This window comes from Beta vulgaris, chromosome 1, assembly GCF_026745355.1.
Source record: "Beta vulgaris subsp. vulgaris cultivar EL10 chromosome 1, EL10.2, whole genome shotgun sequence".
Classification (NCBI taxonomy): Eukaryota; Viridiplantae; Streptophyta; class Magnoliopsida; order Caryophyllales; family Amaranthaceae; genus Beta; species Beta vulgaris.
The window spans coordinates 63,150,626-63,162,675 of record NC_079202.1 but is presented as its reverse complement, the minus strand read 5'-3'; the positions used below and the strand labels follow the sequence as shown (position 1 = coordinate 63,162,675).

Here is a 12,050-nt window from a genome sequence, read left to right as displayed (position 1 = left end):
ACGGTTTTTAATCTGTTTGTTAACTTTTATTATCTTTTATTCCTTTTAAGTATAAATTTTTAAAAAAAATATGATAACTACGAATTTACACATTTAAAAGAATGTAGTAGTACCATACATGACTATATTTTTACAAACAAAAATCAAAATAACCAATCAAAGTTAATTGCTTTTTCCATAATAAAATGTAGCAAATAAAAAAGGAGAACGATAGTTTATATTTGGTGTGAAGTTCACTGAGCTCCCTAAATATCAAAATTTCAGATAGTAATTTAGATATTTATCCATATAGATATCAAAATTTCAGATAATAATTTAGATATTTATCCATATAGACATCAAAATTTCAGATAATAATTTAGATATTTATCCATATTTATGACATCGCATCAAAAGACAGTTAAGGTACAGCTCATTAGATATAATCCTGATTTGATGTCCCACATGGAAGTTGGAATATTACCTTTCAGAGCATCATACGTTTGTCCTAAAGTAAAGGTAGAGAAACAAAGTAATGTAGCAAAAATCCAAATCGAGAAAGTTGTTCCAATTGAAAAAGGTACTTCTGAATAGTGATATATACCAACCAACATCATGTATTTATATCTAAAAGTGTTCCCAAAAGCTAAAAATACACTGTAAATGACCAATCAAAAAATTTACCCCAGATGATAATCCGGTCGTATCTTCCCTAAAAATACATATGGGCAGCAGTAGTTTAGTTTCTCAAGATCAATATTAGAGTTACACAAGTATTGAATGATGACTTCGTCTATCCAGCCATCAATCATAGAATGAATTGGAATAAAATTAATACAAATGAGGAACTAGAAAATGAACAATTTCTTCTATTGCTGTTAATCCAAAGTGTTTGCCCCTCGTTCGCCAGTCTGGTCCAGCAGAACCAATGTTATCTTCTCGTTGAAAAATTCCGGTATATAGTGTATTGTACTGCCATCCAGGATCTAAAATGGAACTCGTGGAAGGCAATTATGTTCTACAAGAATGGACAAGGCATGGCCGAGCAAAACATACAAAAGAAAGTGGAAATTCACACTGTGTGCAATGCTGCCTCCCTTGGATTACTCCGTGGCATCCCGTGGAGTACTGCGTTTTTCCTCGGACCTATGATGGAATAATTTCGCAATCTGTCTCCTCTCACAGTCCTGCAAATCCCGAGCAGCTGGATGTTAAATGTCTGTAACTTCAATTATGTACACAAGCTATTCATACGAACATTCCTTACCTTGAACATGTGGAGATAAAATGTTTTACTAGGGTTTTTCTTTTTCAATTTCTGGTATGTAAATGCAAAGCTCAACTGATCTCTAGGGGTAAAACGATCCACCTCGTTGAACCAAAGACAGGAGAACAGATTTGACATTGGGGTGTGTGCCCTTATTATTAAAGACCCTTCTGGTACATCTGTTGGCAGAAGAAATAAAATCAATACTGAAGAGTGTGACGATAGATTAGAAACAAGAACAGGAGGATGCATATGAACATACTGCTCGGGAGCAACTTTGCAGGATCAGAGGCATTGAATCTTTTTAGCCCATCAGCCTGGTAAAATTGAAATTGCTGATCAATCATAGTATGGTTGTATTTGTTAAGCTTCTTATTCCGCTCCACCTCCTCCCAGACGCAATGACGATCATAGTGATTTGATATGGCATATTCATGACCCTTTCTCCATAAGAAGTGCTCCAATAACAACAGAGGGTCACGTTGGAGGCGCAACTTGCTATCCAACCAAATTGAATACCTGCCAAGTGACAAATGCTCAGTCATTGGCATTCAGAAACTACCAAGTATATTTCTGGCTATCAAGTGTCATCCTACATCTAGTAGAATTTCCATGGGATATCTCACAGCTAAGAGCAGCTTAATGTTCATAAGAAGCTTATTATGACATTTCACAGATCGGGTCAGTAAAAGAAAAAAAGGGCCTGAAATTCTTAATATTTATTGCTTATCTCCACAAGACCAATAATTAATATCATTGTTGCTGCACTAACCGAAACAAGGATGAGTACCCCAAAGACAAGTGTAGCACAAGCACATTTTAACCTGTGTTTTTGAAGGAATGTCATTGATTATATTATGATGGAAGTAGAAAAACATGTCAATCACTTTTTAACGGAGTGACCAATGGCAGTATAGTAAGAGCAACACTATGGAATTCTGACTTGCCCCCTCAAAATTTACTTATAGAACTGTTTGATCTACTCAGAACTTTTATCTTGCTCATGGATCAAAAAATTTTAAAATTCAAGGATACAAAAGTACAGAACTATAATATTTCCTAGGAAAAGCATTTGTTTCTTTGAAAAAAAATTACGCTAGCGTAGGGACACCATCACTCCACATAGTTCTGTGTTGAAGGGCACCACAAATTAAAACCATAAGACTCCATTATCTTGCTCCTATAATTTCAGTTTCCTAACCCCAAAACATCCTATACATCGCTCACCTAGTCAACAAGATTGCAAAACCAATTAAAATATCTTGCTTAGATAACTATGTACTTAGCATGTGACAGATTCAAATATGGGTTACTGCTGTGCAAGCTAAAGCCCTTCATTTTGTCGAACAATAATGCTCAGAAAAGGACCAAAAGATCAATAATAGTCAGGTTTCACACGTGAAAATATTAGAGTACTATATGAAAGAGAAATAATCTGTTAGCTAGCCAGCTACAGGCTAGATAGCATCATATAACAGCCTTCTGTTTTTCAACACATTAACGGGAAGATAGAAGCCGATAAACAGGACAGATGCTTATAAGCAAAAAAATTTGGGAGATTTTCCGAATGAAATAGTTACTACAGCTTAATGCAACATTATTTTCTAGATAAATAAAAATCCCAAGACAAATCTAGTAATGAACAGAGATGACCTTTGTCACTGCTACTTCACATGAACTGCAGCAGAGAGAATATGGTACATAAGTTCTATATAATTGACACATTTCTCTCGACTCAACCATACTCAACTTTAATATACATTCACAATCACAGCAGACATCTTGATGATGGTGTATACTGGAAGTCAAAACACAATGATTAAACAGAAAGTGAAACCTCCATAACGCATATTCTTACCTTGCTGATGGGAAAAGTCGATGAGACAGCAGCTTTGGAATTTTCCCCACTCTCCTCATGTCCGTATAAGGAAGATTTTTCACTACGACGACCTTCCACAAACCAATGAATCCCATTCTGTCGGGTATATGGCCTTCTGAAGAAATAGTTTGCAAAGTCTTTTCATCCATAAACATCACAAAGCAAACATTTTTCCTAGACAAACGACTGATCTGAAATGAAAATTGATATTCAAACTGCGCATCAGATTTCGCACAGCAACTTGATGGGACGGAAACAATGGAGTTCTTTGAGAAATGTTGTTCAGGTGGCCTTATTAATCAAATTCATGAACTCAATAGTCATGAAGCATATGACAGAATGTCATCAATATGGAAATACACCTAGGAAATAAATGTCTTACCACTTTAACAAATGGAGATCTCAGACGATCTGAGTTTCCAAATATACACGAAACAACAGCAATGTGACATTTACTGTTATATCTATAATCATCCTCAGCTATGTCAAATCCTGTACTTGAATAATCTGCAGGACCCTTAACAAACCCACAGTTAATGTTTTGATCACGAGCAAGGAATGAGTCTTCCCTTTCTCTTAAACTTTGATGCCCAGCAAACCTCGGTTCCCAGGAATCTATCTCATCCGGCTTCTCTTCTCTTTCTGTATATGAAAGTGAAAATCTTGCAAATTTTCTGCTTTCAAGAGGCTCTACAAGTTGAGCAGTAGAATTCAGCAATTTCATCTCACAACTTGAAGCTGCATCAATAGAAAACACAGTTTTAGTACAAAACTCCAATGCAGTAGGATTCAGAGTTGATGGGAGAGTCTGACAGACTAAAGTCCCTTTTGCAAGGTTGCATTTATTAAATGAGTACTTCTAAGAAAATGCAGCACTTACAGGAAAATTTGCGGTGCTTCCTATGTTTCTTTGGCTGCTTTCCAGAGCTCATATTTGACCGGGCATCAGCAGAACTGGCCTGCTTAGTCTTCCCACTTACTTTGTCGGAACTCCGCTGTTTGGATGAACTATCGTCTAATGATTCATAATCCACATGCGAATTGTGGCCTTTACCGAGGTCATTTCCACTATGTTCAGAGTGGGACTTACGCAGTTTGGAGGTAACCTCAGTTTCATGTCTATTATCGTCATAGTCGTCCGTATGAGCGTCATGTGAATCAATCCCATCATCATATTCATCATCTACTTCCGTGTCCTCATTCTCCATATCCGGATTACCTTCGTCTGAAACATGATTGCCACCCTCACTTTCCAAGCCTGATTGGCCAACATTCTTTAGAGAAGCTTCATATTTCTTCTCATACATTTTTAATTCGTCCCGCCCAGCTTCATTATACAAACCATGATGATCCGAGCCCTTACTCAAATGGTTCTTGGATTTCTTTGTTGGACTCTTCTCCCCAACAGAAACATGATCTTTCCCAGATTCATCGTCACTATCTGAGCTACTTTTTTTATAGACGTCCTCGTTGTAATCTTCATCCCTTCTCCTATCATCCCTATCCCAATACCTTGAATCACCACCATGAGCCACAGAGCCATGGCCAAACTTGACTATGGGAGTTGTAATCCTTGTCACATTTTTTAGAAAATCATCTCTGAAAGCATCATCTTGGATCTCTCCTGTATTTAAGTCTGCAAAAAAATCAAGAACGGGTTATTAATATCTCAAGAATGTTAATCCTTTTGTTCGGGAACAAGATATTTATATAATTTGGAAGTTGAACAATAAAAATCATTTAAGACTGGATTTTCTAAGAGGCCCCCACTTAAATTGAGTAACAGAAATATTGTGAGACTGACTCAACTATTAGTCAATTACAAAGGTTATCTTAGCAAAATCATGCGCCATTCTTGACTATGGGGCAGGAAGCCTGTGAAGATGGGACAATGTGACAATTGATTCCCAAACGTAAGAAGATCTTCATTCACACATCATAATACATGAAATGCTACTGCCAATTCAGCTTAAATCCCCCTTCCCACCCCCACCCCCATTGTTTCTTTAATTTGTTAGTTCGATAGTGTGTGTCTATGTATATAGTCCAGCAGTTAAGCCTACAGTGGAAAAATATAGTTCAGGAGTTACAATTGATAAAGGGAAATAAGCAAATGAACAAACATCAATTGATGATGTAATGTAATTCACTATGCCGAATGGTATAGCATTTTGAACAAACAAAAATTTGTAGTGATCAAATGGAGTACAGTGCAACGATCGCCATGCTCTCTTATATGTACTTGAAAAATGGACATCCCAAAACAAGTGAAATGATTGACATTTTTGAGCTCAAAACCAGATGCAACTCACCTCATATGCACAGGGGCTTCCAATAGTCAACCAAACAAATAACGACTTTCCCTTTTTTCACTTTGCATGGAGGGAGCTCAAGTTGAACCAATGGCTTAACTATAGACCATCACTATTTATCACCAAGCCAGACTAAGCCCCTCCTAGTAAATGTTACCAATGCCACCCCGTATTAACACGACCTCCTCACCAATTGCAATATCCATTATACCCCGAGAATCCGGGGTCTAGAAAGTGAATAACCATCCTATTCCTAAGTAATCAATACTACCAATCTAAGATACTCATCAGTCATCACCCTAGATCAGCACCAACGAAACCTTCAAACCTTTTTCCTTCAGCAATTCACTAGCTTAACATTAATTTCCAAACTCCTCCCCGTCATTCCACTAAACTTTGATGCCGAAGTCCCCTCATCCTTAACTAATTTAGTCCACAATCTCCAAAAACGTCTAAATTTCTACCTTCAGCAAGCATCTAATGGAAGTAATCTTACAATCAAAATTCACCAGTTTCCAGTTCAACTAATTTCCAAACTACTCCCTAGCATTCCACTGAACTTTAATGCCCAAATCCCCTCATCCTTAACTAAGTCAGTCCACAACTCTTGAAAAACGTCTAAACTTCTACCTTCAGCAAGCATCTAATGGAAGTAATCTTACAATCAAAGTTCACCAGTTTCCAGTTCAACTAATTTCCAAACTACTCCCTAGCATTCCACCGAACTTTAATGCCCAAATCCTCTCATCCTAAACTAATTCAGTCCACAACTCTCGAAAAAGTCAAAATTTCTACCTTCAGCAAGCATCTAATGGCATTAATCTTACAATCAAAGTTCACCAAAACAACTCCCTAGTATTCCACTAAACTTTGATGCCGAAATCCTCTCATCCTTAACTAATTCAGTCCACAACTCTCAAAAAACGTCAAAATTTCTACCTTCAGCAAGCATCTACTGGCATTAATCTTACAATCAAAGTTCACCAAAACAACTCCCTAGCATTCCACTAAACTTTGATGCCGAAATCCGCTCATCCTTAACTAATTCCGTCCACAACTCTCGAAAAACGTCAAAATTTCTAACTTCAGCAAGCATCTAATCGCATTAATCTCACAATCAAAGTTCACCAGTTTCCAGTTCAACTAAACTCAACTACTCAATTTCAGTAACTAATCTAACAAACTTCAATCCAACAACAGCAACAACAAAAAAACACAAATCAAACCAATGCAGGATCAAGCACACCAAATTAAAACCAAAACAAAAAAAAATCAAATCAAATCAAAGAGATCAAAAGTAAATAACCTGAAGAATGATCTCTAGAAAGAAATACGTAAGCAAAAGCAGAAGCAGCAAGTACAAAACAAAGTAGAGAGATAACAGTTCCGATCGAGATCCTTCTTTTCGCACTATGACCTAATCTCCGGTGATGACGTGTCTGCTTATGCGACGTCGCACGCACTCCAATGCTGACGTGGTCGGAGTTTCCGGCTACGGCGGCGCTTATGCCGCCATTACTGTAATGGTGGTTGTTGCTACTACTAGTGCTGACGTAATCATCAAAACCAGAAGGTTGTCTGTACTGAGCCATTCAATTCATCCGTTGCATTCTTCAATCTTCAACACTAAATTTAAATTCAAATTCAAAATTTTAAACTGATGTTTCACTGAAGTTCTCTGCAATACTTGAAAATTCGATTGATTTTGAGAATTTTAGGGTTTTTGAGGAGAGAGAATTTGATTTTGGTGATTTTAGATCGAGGAGAGAGAAAGTGAAGTTAAGGTTTGAAGGTTGAAGAAGGAGAAGAGGTGTGAGATATAGGTGACTAAAAATTGAAAAAGTGAAGAGAGAAAATTGAATAAATAATAATGTAGTCTGTGAATCTGAAAGAGAAGAAGTTGTGTGTGTGTGTGTGTGTGTGTGTGTGTGAAAGAAGAAAGAAAAAAACTTTTGTGTTTTTTTGTTTCTTTTCTTTTTTATGATCGCCGATTATAATTTGACACCGTCTTTCTGACTATGGTGTAGAAGTCTTTTGTATAAAATTTTATTTTGGGTAATAAGTACTCCTATAGTTTTGGAAAATTTTATCAGTGTAATCTTTTAATTATGGAAGGTGTTTTTGTAATAATCATGATTATTAAGGAAGGTGTTTTGATAATAATTACAATTATGGAAGGTGTTATGATAATAATTTGAATCGCAAAAGTGGTGATTAAGTCCCCTAACTCTTAAAGGTTTGTTCTCTTTGGCATAAAACAGCTTAACTAAACTGAATGGAACTGAACTGATGAGAGTAAAAGTATTGTCCAGAGGTGAACTAAACTGAATTGAATTGAACTGAACTGAAAATAAGTTGGGAAGAACATACCTTAAGTCTGCTCAAAAGTGAGATTAGGCCCTTCAAGCTTCACTTGGGGTGATTAACCCCCACAATTTTACCCAAATGTGTGATTATACACTTAATATAATATTTAATCATTTTCTCATTAGTAAATAATTTATTTAGTACTAAGATATTAGAATATACATATTTTTATACAACTTATTCTCCCTGGCAAAGTTATGAGGAATATGAGAATAATTACATAGTGATAAGGTCTACAAGGCCATAAGGAAGGAGAGAGCACGTTTAGTGAAGAAATTGTTTTTTTTTTATGTTTGCACTTAATATGTATAATTTATGTATTTAAGATATTTTATATCATCATAAAATGATTTTTGAATTTTTTTTCCCAAGTATTTTTCCTTAAAAAATACATTTATAAAGAAAAAATAGTTATATATATTAATAAGTGTGTAATCTCATATTTGGGTAATGTTATGGGGGTTAATCACCACAAGTGAAACTTGAGGGGCTTAAATTTCACTTTTGAGTAAACCTAAAGGGCCTAATCATTACTTTGCCCTAATTCTAATTATTGAAGGTGTGTGGAGTAAGAAATTGTTGTTATTATCGATTTTCGGGTTGAATGTTTAATTTTTGATTTTTCATAGCTTATTGAACATATTAACAACACTTTTATCAAGAAAAAAAAAGGTTCAAAAATAGTCTTGAGTTTACTGGGGAGTGATAGATGTACACTCAGGGTATATTAGCACTATATGCATGCAATGCATGTGACTGTATATTATCTTGTATTTAGTTGATAATTTAACAACTCTCCGTTAAAAAAACAATTTAGGTTCTGTTTTTTATTTATTTAAAAATACATATATTTTATAGGTGTATTTTATGAGTAATAGTTCAATTTTAATTTCATTAGGTAATTGAGGTTTTAAACATACCATGGTGAATAGTGCTTCAATAACAAAATTCTAGATTTTTATACAAATGATGTATGTTCATCTCTTTAATTATTTATTATCTCAACTGATTATGAGCTCAAAAAAAAATGAAAAAATGAATATTCTATAAGTTTTTTAATTCTTTTATGGTTTGTTTATGTATGTTATTTGAATTGTTATTAGTTCAGATAGTAAAAATTTGTGTAAATCTTTGTTTTTATAATTGTTTGAAAATTGATTTAGTCATCATCAGTTTATATTTTCAATTGTAAGTTTCCTCTTTTTACACTTTTTTATGTATGTCTTTTTGGTAATGTATGTAGAACTTTCCTTGTTACCTATATTTGTAACTGACGAAAATATTAAGAAATTCTTTTCTTTATTATTTTTTGTGAGAATAGGAATATATAAGTCTTCTCAAGAGGGGACATCATAGCTGCCCCCTTGGCTTATATTATAGAGATGTATTCACTTTAGGGATGGGCAAGGGTAGGGTCTGGGTCGGGTCCAGCTGGACCATAGACCCGGACCCTAAATATTTTTGCAGACCCAGACCCGGACCCGGATCCTAAGGGTCTGAAAAAATTGGACCCTGACCCGGACCCTTAGGGTCTGGAGGGTCTAGAGGGTCTGGAGGGTCCAGACCAAAATTTTTTATTTTGCTAAATTTTTAGCATTATTAATATCAATAATCATCTGAAATTCGCATGAAACAAACACAAAAAATCGCATGAAACAAACACAAACATATAAATTGAAAAAAAAACGAAATAAACACAAACACAAACTTATAAACTGAAAAAAAAACGAAACAAACACAATTCACAAACATATAAACTGAAAAAAAACGAAACAAAAACACAAACATACAAAATGAAAAAAAAAAACGAAATAAACACAACTTACATAAGAGTTTAGAATGGGTGTTTTGGTGTTTTAGTTTAGGTTTTAATCTTTTAGAAAATCAATTTGTTTTTTCAAAAAAAAGTTAAAATGTATATATTAGATAAGTTTAGGGTCTAAGGGTCGGGTCTGGGTCCAAAACTTTAAGACCCGAACCCGGACCCTAAAAAATTTACTTGGACCCAGACCCGGACCCGGACCCTTAGGGTCTGAAAAAGTTGGACCCAAACCCTTAAATTAGGGTCGGGTCCAACAGGGTCCAGGTAGGGTCCTGGACCCATGCCCATCCCTAATTCACTTTTATCAATAATGATAAGTTTTCTTTAAATTAGGAAGGAAGTTTGAGAGGTAAATTAATTGTGATGTCCAAAATTAAAGCATCAAAAGTACCTAAATTGAGAGTGGAATACATGTACACTAACTTTTTTCAAGTTTACCCATATATATTACTGTACATTTGAGTGTATAATAGAAGTTGTAAAGATTTCTCCTAATAATAAAAAAAAAGGAGATATTATTTCCTTGCAACATACTCCCTCCGTCCCAAAATATAGTTCCCATTTTATTTTACACAGTCTTCAAGACGTACCTTTGACCTATGATATCTTCTATTTCTTATTAGTAAAAAATATAAAAAGTTGATATTACGAATTTACACATTGAGAAGAATCTAACAAGATCCCTCATGAATATGTTTTTTTTGTATACATTAGTAAGAATATTTGGTCAAAGTTTTTAAAATTTGACTCCCAAAATAGAAATGGGAACTATATTTTGGGACGGAGGGAGTAATATTTTACAAATGATTTAGGTAAGGAAATCTTTAAGGAATCATTCATGATTACAACTATGGAAGTTATTGCATTGAGAATTATGAGGGATCCTAATGCATTGAGAAGGATTATCGGTTTTGCTTAGGGATGCAGAAGTTAAAAAAGAGATTCATGGTGTTAAAATTGGGAAGAAAGTGGAGCCCATATCACATTTGTTTTTTGCTGATGATAGTCTGTTATTTATAAAAGCAAATGATGTAGAAGTGGAGAAAGTGTTGGATATCTTTTCTATCTATGAAGCTGCTTCGGGTCAAAAATTGAATATGGAAAAATCGGAAGTCTCGTTTAGCCGAAATATTGAGCCACAAAAGAAAGAATTGCTTCAGATGAAGTTGAATTTTAAGGCTGTTGACGAACATGACAAGTATCTCGGACTCCCAACTTACATTGGTAGTTCTAAGAAACAAATTTTTCAAAGTATTCAAGAGAGGATCATGAAGAAGCTGAAAGGGTGGAAAGAGGGTTTCTTTCTCAGGCTGGAAGGGAAGTACTTATAAAAGCGGTAGCACAAGCCATTCCTACTTACTCTATGCAATGCTTCACAATTCCTGTGAGTATTCTTAATGAGATGGAACGACTGTGTCGTAACTTTTATTGGGAGGAACGGGGAATGAAAGGAGAACTGCATGGATTGCTTGGGAAAGGCTATATGCTTCGAAAAAAGAGGGTGGCCTAGGAATGAGAAATCTCAAATTTTTTAACGGGCTCTTTTAGCCAAACAAGCCTGGAGGGTCATGACAAATGCTAATTCGCTGATGGCAAGAACGCTGAAGAATAAATATTTCCCAAATGTGTCTTTTATGGAAGCAAAATTGAGTTCAATGGCTAGTTACACATGGCGTTCTATTCTTTCTGTAAGAGAAATCATTGAGCAGGGGGCGATCAAGGTTGTCGGAGGGGGTCAATCAATTGATGTCTGGAAGGATCCCTGGATCCCGAGATTGCCTAAGTTTAAATTATTTTCGAGCAGGAGCTCTCAGGAGGAGCTTCCAAAAACTGTTGCTGAGCTTATTGAGGAAGGGAGATGGAAATCTACGCTGTTGAATTCCATGTTTCAAGCTGGGAACGAGATGAAATTCAACGTATCCCCTTGGCTATGTATCCGGAGGAGGATTCGTGGGCTTGGGCCTTAACGAAAGACGGCTTCTTCTCGGTTAAGAGTGCCTACTACACTCAGTTAAAAATCAGTAGAGCTGGGAAATCATCAAGTTCAATTAACCAGGGGATGGAAATCTGGGAGAACATATGGAAAGCTAAAGTAGCGCCAAAAATCCAAACCTTTGGGTGGAAAGCTTTGCATGACAGTATCCCAGTTCGAGTAAATCTCATGAAGAGGAAGATGTGTGCTGATTGTGTGTGTCCTATGTGTGGTGTTGAAGAAGAATCGGTGATGCATGCTTTGGTTATGTGTGAGGAGGCTGCAATGATATGGAGGGTCTCACCTTTACGGATTGATAGCAGTGGTGTGAGAATAGGGAATTTTATGGAGTGGTGCCTGAGTCTGTCGAAGGTCTTTAAGGACTCACTATGGTGGAGCTTGTTCTGGAGTTTGCTATGGGGGATTTGGTTGCGAAGAAATGCGTGGACGTT

General features: G+C 35.8%; 1 protein-coding gene across 1 annotated transcript; it reads right to left on the bottom strand.

The window, feature by feature from the left end:
• Positions 1–578: 578 nt before the first annotated feature.
• LOC104893259 (hypothetical protein) lies at positions 579–7,363 on the bottom strand. The gene is made up of 7 exons (XM_010679381.4): positions 6,744–7,363; positions 4,006–4,761; positions 3,508–3,863; positions 3,105–3,316; positions 1,509–1,765; positions 1,247–1,425; positions 579–1,166 (listed from the first exon to the last, which is right to left on the bottom strand). The coding sequence occupies exons 1-7, from the start codon at positions 7,027–7,029 to the stop codon at positions 1,083–1,085; spliced, it is 2,130 nt and encodes a 709-aa protein (XP_010677683.1). The 5' UTR covers positions 7,030–7,363; the 3' UTR covers positions 579–1,082.
• Between the last annotated feature and the right edge of the window lie 4,687 nt (positions 7,364–12,050).